The sequence below is a fragment of the Amphiprion ocellaris genome, chromosome 12, assembly GCF_022539595.1.
Source record: "Amphiprion ocellaris isolate individual 3 ecotype Okinawa chromosome 12, ASM2253959v1, whole genome shotgun sequence".
NCBI lineage: Eukaryota > Metazoa > Chordata > Actinopteri > Pomacentridae > Amphiprion > Amphiprion ocellaris.
In genome coordinates this window covers 7,857,538-7,872,764 of record NC_072777.1, presented here as the reverse complement: position 1 = coordinate 7,872,764, position 15,227 = coordinate 7,857,538, and the positions used below count along the sequence as shown (strand labels likewise).

The window sequence follows — 15,227 nt, the reverse complement described above, 5'->3', positions numbered from 1 at the left end:
AGGAGACACAAATGAAAGATGTAAATCATATAAATCGCTGCTGTCAGGTGAAAACGCTGCATCTGTGAGAAATACTGGTTTTCCCATGTCGGTAGAAATATGCACAGACGGCTGTTAAACAGATCGTCTTCAGGTCGCCCATTGATTTGTCATGAGGACGGTTCAGTGCAAAACTCCCTTTAACTTCTACTAAAGTCAAAGATGCAACATTTTTTCCCAACAGCAGGCAAACAGCATGGAAAACATGAATGACATGAAGGAAAGCAAAAACACTTGAAACAGCAACAACATTTCACACTAAAATGCAGCACTGTGTTCATATGATTTCAAACTATCCACTGTTCTTCCTGAAATGTGATGAAAAACTATCTTATACTGTGAAATTAAATTAAATAGAGCACTTTGCTTAATGGTGCAGAATAATTCCAAGTTTGAATCATCACATAAACTTCCAAAAATTACATTTAATGGGGTATTCTGTGTCATTTAGAACAGTTGTAGTATCGTCATGGACTTGTAATGCATTTTGTTGCCATTTACCAAAGAAAAATACTTATTCAGATTCATTTCCAATCAGATGCTTAAAAAAATGCCACATAATCAGACCTACAGGTAATGTGCAGTTCACTTCACACTTGAAATCATGACACATGGTCATCAGGAGTCGGTTTTCAGCATCTAAGTAAAGGCTGCAGATGATTTCATCATGTCGCCATTTTTTAAAAAAAGTTTTTGCCGAGTTGCTCCCACAGCTGTTTGTTGTCGAGGAAATATTAACACAAACTGATTTCTGCGGTGTCATTTGTAGTGCTGCCTGCAAAACGGTAATAAATGATGCATGTGAACGTCGTTTGTCTCAGCAAAGCACATTTCACCAGATTTCTCATGTATCACAACAAACCACTCACAACACATATTAATCCTCAGAACCACCAGGGGTTACACCATTTATCAGAGCCAGGAACTGTAAAAACAACTTCACTTCCTTCAGACAAATTAACGACATCACTTTATTCTACTTGTGTCATTTTAAAAATTGCCAAAACTACATCTGATTTTGAAAAAAAAACTAAAATAAAAAATCTGCAGTCTGACGCAACTGTGAAGCCATTGGTGACTCACCTCCAACTAACAGTGACGTGGCAAAAATTCAGAAACTTTTCTACTGGAGTGAACTACAGGATGTCTTTACTTGGACCAGAAAGGACAAAAGTACTGAACCAATTAAAATGTACAGAGTAAAATATCTATTGCATTGAGCTACCATTTGTTTTGTATTGGTAACACTTGGAAACCGACTGTACATGCTGACTCCAGTTCTTTTTCCTGAAATTTCATTTTAAATAATCAAAGAAATGAAACTTTTTTCTTCTTTTTGTATGATTTGTATGTGATTTTTAAGACTGACATTCTACAGAAGACGTCATTGAGTTCTCTCTACTTCTAGCCATGGTTGAGATGTTCCCATCGAGGTGCAGGACTTTATATGGGAGTGAAAAATGAGCCCACAGTGAGAAAGAAACATCACATAGGACCAGAAACACAAACCATGAACCTCAGTGTCCCTGGTTTTAATCTGATAAAGGGCCTTTGGTGCATCTTCATCTATCACTGCCTGTAATACAGACTGAAAATGCCTAAAAACATATGAAAAAGACAGAAGAAATACAAAAAGAACTGCATAAAACATCCCACTTACGAGGTCTGGCTCTCACAAATATAAGACAAAAGCACATAAAGTTCTCTGTCCACACCGCAACACATACAGTTACTCCGCTGTGATCAATCTGCAATCAGTTCTATGTTTTTAAAAGTCAGAGGAAAAATACAAGGAGCAACTTTTTTTTGGTTTCTTTTAAGATTGACAATTAGATTTTTGGCAGCATGAAATGTTGGCAAATCCTAAATCTTAACTGTATAGTCTCATTTAAAGCTTCATTTCAGCCAAATTGGTGTAAAAACAGTAGAAGCATTTGTCAACGTGCGATGAAATTTCAATTAAAGCTCCAGTTGAGGTGAAACAAGCCTCCACGCCTGTCTGGAAAATCGACTCTTCTTTGTCAGTTTGACAGCTGTGAGAGCAACACGGCCTTCATTTGTCCTGTCACATTAAGTGGGTAAATAAAGATAAAATCTATCAGGCTAGACCTTTTCCAGTGCAGCTCTGTTAGACTAAACAGCATGGAGTCGGAGCCAGGGTCTTACCATGTCTGTGCAGAGTCATCCACAGCAGAACGACCGGGACGACCTGACGGAGCCTCCACCTTCCACCTCCACCTCCACCTGTGCAGGACTCCCTGACAAAGCAGTGGAAGAAAATCAGTTAGAAAACACAGAACAATGTCCAGAAATAGATCCTCATAAGATCTCTTGTTCCAGCTACCTATTTACATCCAGAACATTGTGCTTGTTTTATGCTCGCAATCAGTGTTAAAATGCATTAGCTGGACACGCACCGATTTCTTAATACACATGATCATACAGAAGACACTGCTTTGAACCGTCAACATCAATGTCTGTAGGTTAATGCTCAAAAAGTTTATTTCTGTGGGTTGGAAACTGATGCATTTATCATGTAGTTGTTGCGCCATGAACCATTTTAGCACTACTTTGCTAATGGATCAATTTTTACCCAAAGATATTTGGATGAAAAAAGTCATCAGGTTTGGATTTTGCTGCAGATACACATTAACATTTTCATAATCACTAGGAAAAACATGGTGCAATGCTGCCAGTTTTTATTTGATGCCTGTAGAGCCAGTTAGGTCTTTCTTTCTCGATTCCCAACAGAATAAAACCAGCCATCCATTCAGCATTCTCATTAGGAAAATCAGGATATCATGCTTGTAAGATGGGGATAGTATTCCAAACACTGTGGGGCTGGAACAGATCAGCTTACACTGTGGGAAACGACACGACTTGTGGGGCGCAAAGGGTATATGTTCTGTATATTTTTTTTCCTGATGCTAAAAGATCCAGATTAATTCTTGTATCCACTGCCACAGATGTGTGTGTGTGTGTGTGTGTGTGTGTGTGTGTGTGTGTGTGTGTGTGTGTGTGTGTTATGTCCCAGACAGAATGAGTGAATCGGGATCCCTCTGGGTACCACCTACGCTTTCATGATGTGTGTTGGTGTCTGAGTGTGTTCACCTCAGAGAATCTGCCTCTGGGGAGCCAATCAAAGCGTTCCATCAAGTGATTATAATGATCACAAGCTAACAAACACTTCAGTTGCTAATGAGACAAGTTTTTCTCAGGGAAGGTTTTCATGCTTCAACCAAGGAAAGTAAAACTAATTAAAATTTCATCTCAGTGGAAACAAACATCCATTTTAGCATTAGCATGGCTCGGCAAGGAACGGGATAGCAAATAGACCTGTTTGCTGTAATTACAACCTCAGGAACCAATCTCCTCAGCTTGCACGGTGGGACTTCAGAACCTGTTTCTGGCTCAAACACATATGCATGAATTAGTCCAATATTATGACTTGTATAGAGCAGTGTAACGTGGTTTGAGCAGGTGAGCTGGCGTGCTCGAGCTGCAGCAAATGAAAAGAGGTGAGTGGAGAGAGACGGAGGCGTGGACTTCGTAGATCCGCACATTCTGAAGGAAGCAGCGGTGTAGAGTCACAACTATGCTTTAAAGGCAGGAAGGGATTAGTAGCATGGAAAAACTTCTAAATATGTAACTTTAGTACACAGAGGTGAGTTTTCAAGGGTTTCATCAATGATTGGAGAGGAACTTAAAAGTCAAAGCAGAAGGGTTCAGTCGACAGAAATATAAATCCCACCTTCCTGCCTGTTGCTCACCTGCTCACAGACCAATGCAGAGTCAGTACAGTCATTTGTGATAGATGTTTTTATCAGGTGCTGAGATCAAAATATCATTTTATTTAGAATGATTTTTCCTGAGACAAATATTCAAGTATCCCTGATCACTGATTGTTAATAGGAAGCTGGAAACAGTCAAAGAGTTCATGTTATACAGTCTTCTTTCTCTAGCTACTGGTTGATTCTGCAAAACACTCAATCACATTCAAAAAGTTTTAAAGATTCTTGTTGGGTTTTTTTTTTTTTTGCATATTTTCAGGTTACACAGTTTGGTAGATGTCAGAGAAAGACTATAGTTATGTTTATTAAAAAACATTTCATTTCTTCCTGTAACCTGCTTTTGTCTTTTCAAATGCTAAGGGAACAATTCTGAAATATGACTGACGTCTTTCATGTAGTGTGGCATTTTCTAAACTAGGAGAATCCTCAACCTATTGTTCACTGATGAAAATAGCAATTTGTTGCAGTTGTAAATAACGAGAATCAATATCTCATACCTTAACATTTCCATTAAAGTCCAGCTTCCCTGGAGGACCAATAACTTCATATTTCACTCACACATCAGCTCTGTTTGGATTCCACTCAGCTATCACACACACATACTGTGAAAAGACTGACACCTGAGTGCGACACTTGCTGTCAGCCGTCTCTCACCTGGGTTCATCTCTTACCTTCTTGACGGAGGTGAGGTTGGGACACTTTTATCTGCTCGCCAGAGATTAAAACTAAAGGTGGAGGAAGGCTGTCATCTATAGTTTATCAGAGTTAACCACCCAGTGATCCACAGCCTGAGGTGGAGTCGCAGCTCATCTCATCAGAAGGAGAAGGTGAGCACCGTTAGACAGCCGTGAGGTCCAAGTGTTATTCTTCCTGCCTGTGTGTCCACCCTGATGTGAGCATTTTGAGTGTTTGGTTGTGCCCATCTTTCAGCTCACAGCAGTGCAGGGCACTAAGCTGACATAAAGCCAAATGTGCCATTATCATCCTACCACAAAAAGCTGTAAGATACCTAACAAAGTTAAGAAGTGCATTCATTTAACTTGTTTTTTGTGTTGGAATGTGAATTATTTTTTGTAGGAAATAAAAAAGTCTTCTTCATATGTATGATGTAGCCAAAATAAGAAGCTTAGATTAACTGTCATGATGCATTTGTCTGTACAAATATATGCACCTCAGCATGTGCAATATTCTGCTTTCTATTGTTTTCTAATTGTACCTTTACTTTTGTTCATTTCATTTTAAATTCCGCACCGTTTCATTGCTTTATCGTTGAGCTTATTAGCTTATTTCAACAGTGTTGTCTTTTTATTCACATTTGCAATGTTTTAAAGTGAATGTATTTATTGTATAAACTTCCCACTTTAAATATCCTGCACTATGTGGACTTTGAACTTTTAATACATTATTAGGTGCTGTACGTCTGGTATTGAAAGCTGTGTGTAACAGTAAGTAAAGCCAAAATGCATTTGTAGTTTACATTATATACACGACCGTTCAAAGTTTGGGGTCTCCCAGACAATTTCATGTTTTTCATGGAAACTCACACTTTTATTCATGTACTAACATAACTGCACAAGAGTTTTCTCATCATCAATTTGCTTTTCAACACCATTAGCTAACATGTAGCATTAGAACACAGGAGTGATGGTTGCTGGAAATGTTCCTCTGTATCCCTATATAGATATTCCATTAAAAATCAGCTGTTTCCAGCTAGAATAGTCATTTAGCATATTAACAATGTCTAGACTGTACTTCTGATTAATTTAATGTTATCTTCATTGACCAAAAAATGCTTTTCTTTCAAAAATAAGGACATTTCTGAGTGAAATTTCTAAATGTATGAACATTAGTGTATATATATTAATTATTATATATAATTGGTATTATAGATTTATTTATATTGATTTGATTTAAAAAACTTCTTTTAATCTTCAAGAAATAAATTGGATTTTGATAAAGCAATTAATCGGACGGTCAAACAATGTCTGTAGTTGCAGCTGCAGATCTGAAGTAGCATAATAAGTAAATGGTAAGGCTAAATTTAGCAGGGAACCTAGCAAAACAGGTGCTGAAGTAGAGAAAGCTTAGCTGCTGTACAGAGAGATTTGGTGTAATCACATGAGCTATATATAGGCTAGGATAAATCCAGAAGTACAATGTCAGATGTCATCAGGCAACCTGATCTCCAAAGATTGCTGGATGGACCAACGTGCAAAACAAAACAAGGCACTAAAGTTGTCAAATTATCAACCAAACTACAGTGGACGAACTTAAAAGGCAGCCAATAATATTAACAGGACAAGCAGCCAGAGTCAACTGTCCCTCTGGTACATGAAGAAACTGATGAGCTCCATAGTGTCGTCCATCCACCCCGACCTCCTCCCTCTATGGACCTTGTGGCTCTACAGCAACCTCAAACTGTTCCTCCCATATAAATATTTTGCACAGGGATGCATTGAGAAAATATTTTTCTATTGAACAACAGCACAATCTGACCTGACAGTTTGCTGGAATTAGCCGCAGCTCACATCAGAGAGGGAAAGACATTTTTGCATTTCCGAAACCTTGATGTTAGTTGAAGTGACTGAAGGAATCAACAGTCGCTGTTTAACTTGAGGCAAAGCAACTGGAAGTCTGTATGATGGATCTGCTGTGTCAGTGTGCGAGACTCAGTATGATCTTTAATGTGAAAAATGATGTGACGGGTTTGAGACATAGCAAAATTACTTTGGAAAGATTATTCCTTTTATTCACCCTTTGACTAATTGTTCCTTTTTCAGTCTGTCTGCTCAGCACAATGTAAATAATTATCTCTTCAGTTAGTGATGGTTCATTGTACTCTTCCCATTTTCTAGGAAATGCTTTTCTCTCATTTCAAACGTTGGTAAAAATGGAGAGCACACGACGTATCCAGCAAATTATATCAGAAAAAAAGGTAGGAGCTGCAGCTATTTTTTTTTCTTTTTCAATCAACTGAGTCATCATTTGGTCTCCCAAACCTCAGAACACCAAATAATGTTTATCACAGTTTCCTGGAGCACAAGGTACAATGAATCGTAGTAAGTGTTTGACTAAAATGCCTAAAGTATTTGTTTTACTTTGGTATGAGACAAGGAAAAGCAGCAAATTCTAGCAGACCCATCATTTCGTTGGCAGTTTTGCTTAAAAATTACTGTAAATAAATCGACCAACCCAGTTCTGGTGCTGAAAAAACTTTTTCCTGCCTTTCACTAAAATAATGGATTAGCCAGGTGTCAGTCACGTTGTTTTGTGCTGGTCATTTTTAGTTAGTGCTGCTAATCTTAGCTTAGTTAAACCCACTGAACATCAGCAGTTTGGTGTCTGTTATCCTCCTTTTATCTGAGGACTTGAGCCTCACACACTAACAGGAGTTACAGAGATTTAGAGAATTAAACCAACTGCACTGCAGACATAATGAGAATTTCACTGAACTTTAAAGAGTTTCAGCACATTTCTCATTGATTCTGGTTGTTTATTTACTAAAAACACACAGTATGGTGTTAATGTTAACATTAAAGGGGAACAGGCTGACAACAAAGCTTATTTACTCCTCATACAGTATAAATGCAGTCAGCGTCAAGACAACCTGCTGGAAGTCACCCAAGATGACGTCCAGACAAACTCTTTAGAAGAAAAACGAGTCCAATTCAAAGACCCAGTCATACATTACAGCCAGATGTTAGCAATTATTAGCACTTCTAAAAAGTCAGACCTCAGTGACCTTGGTTGGCCAGGTGAGTCCAGGCCAAAGCAGGCTATTAGTATGTGGTGACCTCATGTAACACTGCAGTGGAAACCAGGCCAAAGGCTAAAAGCCGACCCACCCTCTGAAACTCCCGTGAGTTTGGACGAAAGAGATCCAATCTGTGGAGACTAGAACCAACACAAGACACGACATGCCTTCCAGCGGCTGTTATTATTCTAATAATTTCGTGTATGTTGAGATACGCAAATATTCTCGCTGGGAGGTTATTCAGATTGTCAGAATTGCGCTCATCCTATGAGGTCATGTTATATCATCACTGCAAACTGATGTTAAAGTGTAGAAAATGCAGTGTGTTTTCAAGATGACCTTAGTTCATCCTTTTGAATCCAAGCATATTTGTATTAGTGCCTTTTTTTGGCACTGCGGCTCTGGGGGCTGAAAATGTCAGTTCACCTCTTGACCGCAGTAAAATCACGACAAGATGACATGATTTTTTGAATGACATTTCTCAACATCTACTTGAGGGTTTTGTCATAAAATTTGGCTATGACATTCATGCTCGACTAAGGATGAACTCCACTAATATTGGGGATCTTTTCTGTTGTCATCAAGTGCCATCACCAGGTCAAAAGTTCAGCTTATCCAGCTCTCAGTGAGATTATACTCAGGGCTGAATGCTCAATGGAATAAGCTACCACTAAACACTAAACATCACCATCATTATTACATTGTCCTTTAGCACAAAGCACCACAGTGCCCAGGTTCAGCTTCAGTGAGCTGCTAGCACATAAACAGACTCTGTAGAGTCTTGTTTTGCTGATGACATCCAGCTGTACTGACCCATGACATGGAATGACAGCAGCAGTCCAGTCACTCTGATTAATTGTCTTAAATGCCGGATGTTCAACAATTTCTAGCAGCTCAACTGTAATAAATCAGAGATTACATTGTTGGGTCCTCCCAGCTTCACCCAGACCATTTTTTGTCATTTACTGTAGATAAAAATCTGGCAGTGCTATTTGAGTCTGACCTCAAGATACTTGTACAGTCATGCTTTCACCAAATTGTGTCTTATCTAAGCTCCCTTTCTCAGCTTCAGTTGGTCAAAAATATTGCAACAAAGATCTGAACCAATTCAAGGAAGCCAAATCACATTATCATCCTTCTTACAGTCTCACTTCAACTACAGTCAGTTTATGGCAGGATTTCACTATGAAGCTCAAAGGCTAAATCTCGGAGCAAGTACTTTGTTTTATTCATTATTATGTCATAAATGTGCATATTTGTGCCTCAGATTTGCTCTGTGAGGGAATCTGAATGTTTTGCAACCCTGCATAACCCAGAAATGTCAAATAAGCCAGGCCATTCAATGTCAGTTGGGACACTTTGCACATTCTTTGCCCATTAAGCCCAGGGGCGCTTCATATTCACATTTTAGCCATTTGGTGAGTGCAACAGCAAAAGTGGCTTCAACTACACGATTTAGCCTGATTATAACACACCAGCAGTTAGAAGGTCAAAGGGGCAGAGGTCACATCATCTAGACAAGATGAAAATAGAGCTGTTTCAAAGCAGGAAATGACTTTATCCATGTACAATGTCCTCTGCTTCAGCACTGATTTGTCTGACCCACAGCAAATTGAAACTAAGTGCTGCATTTGGTATTTTAGTTGGCCCATTGTGACTTTGAATGAGTTGACTTTAACATGTTTAGCTGTCGCTGCTGTCAACAGACTGTAAAATGTAGAGAAGTGACAGCTGTGTGATGTCAAAGCCATAAAAAAAGACTGGCAGCAATAACTGAGCCGTCAGAGCGAGAACATTAAACCAGCTCCTTCTTCACATTCTCAGAGTTACAGTATCGACTAATACCAAACTATAAATTACAGAAAAATGTGCCTTAAGGGCTGAGAAAGCAAACAAAAAATGTATTTCATTAATGTCAGAGACAAGAGTATAGTTGGTGGTTTAGACTGTGGTCATCACTGGCAGGTTAATGCTCTGTTCACTGATCTGCGACAAAAAAAAAGGTGGTAGAGTTCAAAATCAATAATTTAAGTCAACAGTTGCTGCTTCCAGCTTCACATATGAGAACAATATCTTTGATTTTGTCATCTGAAACTGAAATGGCAATATTTTGAATGGCTGATGAAAGAATCAGGCTTCTTCAATGTGCTTATAAAGTTGGCTATTTAGCTAAGATTGAAATAACACAACAGGCACTAAATAGGAGGCCACAAAGTTTGTGACTGTCATGGACAGGGTTTGCATCTGCCTTGAGTTCTAAGGAGAGTTTTTCATGAGTCTGGCTGGATTTTCGGGTTCATTGTCCTGCTGTTGGAAGAATTTGGTTTCTAAGATCTCTGCAAACGAACACAATGACCCATAATTAGGTGCTCAGTGGTGTCCGTTAAGGAAATATTATGTGCTTTTGAATTCATTTCTTTCTAGATTTGTACAGCTTCATTATGAGTGTTGACAGGCCAAAGTGGCCGCTGGAGTAGAAGATAGTGACCTTCACTCACAAATCAAAGTCTCCTCAGTGCTCAACAGAAAGAAAGTCATCTCTTCGTTTCAAGACCAGCAGGTGGTCTCTCTACGTGTCTGAATAACTTTACATGGCAGCTGCACATTTACTCTGTCTTTGCAGATCAAACCAATGAATTATTAAACACATGCTGGAGTGAAATGAAAATAGTGCTAGGTGGGGAAAGTTAAAAAGGAGAGAAGTTTGAGTCTCACTGCACTTTTAATTAAAAGTTTTCCATTCTCTCTTCATTTGAAGTGAACTCAACCCTTCTAATACTCAGAAACACAGCGTGTGCATCATAAATATTTAAACCAGAGAGAACAGAGCTCGATTTTAATTTCGGCGTTCAGCGTTGTCGTGTCCAGCGCTGCAAATTCATGCAGCTCGTGACATTAAAGAAAACTCCCCTCTTTGTCAAGTCATGCGTCTTGTTTCCTTGTTTCCCCTCCTCCCGCCTCCATCTCCAGTATGGAAATGGGAGTGAATGACAAGCGGAGCGAGGTCAGCGAACAAGGCCTCGGACACGACCACATAAAGACGGCGATTCATGTGTCTGCAGGGCTGGACGGCAGCCTGCAAACCCTCCGCCTCGAGTCAGACATTTTGTGTCCCAGAAGTCCTGGATCACACACTCACACTGAGGGCTTCACACCACAACAACAGAGAAATTCACCTTTAAATGGAGAAAAAGTAGAGTGATGTAATGGTTCACAGCAAACTTTTTCTGACACACCCCGAAGTAGAAAGACTACCATTCCTTCCACACCACAACTAGGTCAGTTCTTAAAAATGTGTTATTAAGAATGAGTAAAGTGGTACCAACAAAGAAGACTGAATGATTTCAATCAAAATGAATCAATACAAGCAAAGCTTTATTCAGTCTATCTAGTGTTTAGAGACAAAAGATAATGATCTTCCATAATTGTGACTTTGAACTCCTATTTTCTTTACTTTTTACGTTTTGACAGCGATGTCTGCATAGCGAGCATTGCCTGTTTTTTTCATCTCTGTTAAAGATCTGTCCATCTAGTAATTGTTAGAACTGAAGAATCTTCTTCTGTGAGACGAGGAACATCTTCAAGAACCAGAAAAACAGAGTTCAAGTTCCATGAAGATCTTAAAAGTAGCATGTCGTGAATGATTGAGAATCTACACAGACTTCTTACTACAGGGTTGGCTGGTTTTAAAATCGGGTAGAAGTTACCAAAAATGTAAGAAGATCTGTTTGCACGCACCTAATGCATTTACAGACAGCTTCAGCAACTTGAACATGGTTAGAGATCATTTTGGTTCAGGTTTTTGAGTCTAAAAATAATGATTAGTTTCAGCTCCTTCTTTGCAAGATGTCTCAGAACAAAGTGACAACTGTTTGCTCTATGGAGCCCTTTCTTTTCTCCTGCTGATCTTATCTGAAGATATTCATGATTTTCACTTTTCATCCATATTTATTCTGATGCGTTGGTGTTGTGCTGAAATCTCTACATGTATAATTAGTCTGTTAAACAGCCTCAGTCTCTAGTACTGTTTTCTAGTCTATCAACTCTGGAGGTGGAGGGCAAAGTCATTTGGGGCTCTTAAATTTTCATAGCAGCCACTGCAGTGTCACAATTTTAGGAATCCTTCAGCGCTGGTGGAGGTCTGAGCTCCATATAGGGCGTTCTGGTTTCCAAGTTGCGGCCAAGTTCCTGTCACACCTGTGGCTGTAAATTGGTGAATTATACTCGGTGCGTATGTACATAAAACTGCTCCCCTCCACCCTCTCAAAACATTTGTACAGAATAATGAACATCAAGCAGTAGTGTGTGAGACACACACTTTGGAGCAAATAGGACTTTAAAGTAAAGTATTGGTTGATATATGATTATTAAGGGGAAATGAACATGATCAATCGATCAGGGTGTCATCTAATATTCACCTTCATTTTTGCTCTGGTTTGGTCTCCACCAGGTCCTGAGAAAAATACTCTTTAGCTGCTAAATGCTCCACTGAGCTCTTTAACAAGTGATAAACTGTGTCTGCCTGTCAAAATATCAAACAAAGCCACACAAAAACATGCATTTCCATCCACTGCGATCGCTGCTGAACAGTAAGCAATGCAGATTGCGTGGGTTTTGTATTCAATAATCCATGTGAGTAAAGAGGGCATCTATGTTGAACTGGAAAAGGCAGCACCATTTATCAGGTACGTATCGCACAGTCTTGAAAAACTCCCCAGAAAGTTTCAGCACCATTAACATCTTGAGTCACCTTGACCTGGCAGTTTCATAACCATCCACACCTTAAGGTATGAGCCATCAGCCCTGTGAGTAAGGGATTACATTACATATCTTGGACTACCCACCAGTCAAAACTTAACAAAACCTCTTGCATGAGAGGTGAAATGCTTCAAGAACCAAAAAGCCCGGTAGACTTTTTCTGAAGGAGCAGGTACAGGGTGTCTTTTACCCTTAACCAGAATCTTGTCCTAAACCAAACCAAGCAGTTTTGAGGCCAAACCTTAACCAAACAATTAATGAAGACATAAAAAACTATACTTTAGTCAAAAATAATACAAAAATATTGGTCCCACATAGGACTAAAACTCCAGTCTCTTGGGTGAAAGTCACATGACTTGTGCCACCATTGTCCATCCAACCTCCTGATGCAGACTTTAGTAACTATTGTGAAGTGTAAACACTCCTTTTTGGTGTTTCAGCAACACGGCGACATCATCAATAAATGAGGTGGTATCAGGGCATATGCTGGTGTTATCTTTGGGTATGAAAACAACTGATAACAATATTTAATGGACTGACAACATTGAAAATGGGGCAACTGACAAATGTATATCTTAGAAGTGTAGAAATTTGAGAACACTACTGGATATTTAGTTAACTCTGATATTTTTGATCCAAACAATAAATGTTTTTGGTATCGGTGCCATCAAATTTGTCAGCTGGATTGTGATGAAAGCACAAGCTGTGCACCACCACTGCATCAGCTGCTGTTGTAACGAAATGAATTCTACTTTCAGAGGTGTTGGTAGGTGTATTTTGATACTTGTGGCCAGTGTTCCCCTCTGCTTTCAGACTTTGTAAAACGCGGCTAATGGTATCCTGACAATTGCTCTGTACTGAAAACACTGATATCATCTGGACATCTCAGTCTTAGACATAAAGGGAATATGTGCATTTGTATGTTAATCCTAAGAGCTTGAACAGAAGGAAAATATGAGGGAAGGAGTGACGTGACTAATGGAGTGAAGGAAGGCATCTATGTTAATGTGGAACAGCCATCTCTAAACAGCAGTACAGTACCAATTATCAGGTACTTACAACACAGTCTTGAGGTCTTTCCTCACTATGTTTCACCACTATTAACAACATCCTTGATCTGGCAGTTTCACAACCAAATAAACCTTGAGGTATGTAAATCTTTGATCATTACTGGACCATGAGCCATTCAAGTTGTGGTAATGATATAAAACTGGGGCTCCCCTTCCATCATTTACAACTGAGGAAGCTTCTTGGATGAGAGGTGCAGCGTCCAAAATCCAAAAATCCAGTTTCCTTCTACTGAACACTTTAGGATTAGCATGACCTGGATGACTGAGTATCTACACAGACACTTGTATGTTGAATTACTCCTTTAAGCCTTTACCGAATGCAGCTCCCCTCATAAAATTCCTTTTTGTTCCAAACAACCAGGTCAAATTCACAACTGGCTTCGATGGAACCACTTTAGCCAAAAACCACACTAAAATCTCACCTCATGTTTGTCAGCATTACTGACTAACAGGTAAAATGAGGGGAATGTCTCACAATAATGTCATCAGGATCAAACTAAAGCTGCAGGTGGAGAGATCAAATCTTCCCTTTTAACTTAATTAAACCACATTCCTCTGTGCACCACCTGACGCTCAGACCCTCGTCTTCACTTACTTGGCATTTCACTCCCTGTCCAACAGCTGCCATATCTGTCCTTTTATCAGCCAAACCTGTAAACCATCTTCATGTATCAGGGATCATCGGTTGTGTCCTCCAGTACACCTGGGGGACAGGTAACTCCCTCGCCACACACACTTCCTGTCAACAGGATGTCATTTGACGACACCTCACATCTCCTTTTAAAGGCAGCTTGTTGAGATTCTGGGATGGACGGGGTGTTTTCTGAGTGTATCGCCTGCACAGGTTGTGTAACAGCTGGCAGTGACAGATCCCACCTTAAACAACACTTTCTTTGATAAAATCAGACTGAGATAAAGTAGAACCCAGAGAATCAGGAAAGCAGGAGACTGTGAACAGTTTCAACTCTTACTTCTGAAGCAACACTAAGGTTTGCTTATAGTCATGTTTCTCTTGCTGTGAAATTATTATATAATGATATAAATCTCCTGTCTACTTGTATGTCATTAACCTTTTGCCTACTTCTGGGTGAAAACTGGACACACCAATTCTAAAAGTACTATAAAATACATTGCTTTAGCCCAAAGTTTGGTGACTTTTTAGTGAAAAGAGGACATAATGTAGGATACTTCAGAGTTAGGCAGAGTTGGACTCCCTACATGTGGACAAAACAATTAGAACTCAACCTCACACCCTCCAGTATGATCAATCAACACCTGAAATAAAACTCAACACAATAAAAAAGGGAGATTTGCTGTTTTAGACTGATTTACTTTAGCAAGGTGTACCGAATAGTCTGTACTACGGTGCACTTTTGAGTTCCTACAGGGCCAGGTTTTATGAAATATCTGACTTTAAATAATCCTTCTAGTTATTTGTGTTCCTCTCATTTAACATCCCTGTGGAATTATTATGTCTCCAGGTATCATAGCAGTGGTTCCGTATGATGTGCTATCAGTGTAATATTCCTATATGCTAGTAAGGAATTACTCATACTTCAAGACACCACATCAAAGCCACTGGATCATTTCTATAGTATGTACATGTGATATGAAATTGCTGACTTAAAATTCCCTCTTTGTCACAAAAAGATTGGATGTTTTTCATGGATTAATAAAAAAAAGTCTAATCAATTATTTTGTTGATGAAATGTTTATAAATGACCTGTTGTTTTAAAAGTCCTCATATTGCATCAGTGTATTATTTTGATATTTCGTATTGATTGTTGCATCGCTATAGTGAATGATCCATGTCTG

At 39.2% G+C, this 15,227-nt stretch overlaps 1 protein-coding gene across 16 annotated transcripts in view; it reads right to left on the bottom strand.

Moving 5' to 3' along the window:
- Positions 1–15,227, bottom strand: part of adgrg6 (adhesion G protein-coupled receptor G6) — a 116,571-nt gene that overhangs the window by 98,364 nt on the left and 2,980 nt on the right. For all 16 annotated transcript variants that reach the window (XM_055015936.1, XM_055015930.1, XM_055015934.1 and 13 more), the window contains exon 2: positions 2,206–2,297. In XM_055015936.1, the coding sequence (XP_054871911.1) occupies positions 2,206–2,297 (92 nt within the window). The remainder of the gene's footprint in view (positions 1–2,205; positions 2,298–15,227) is intronic.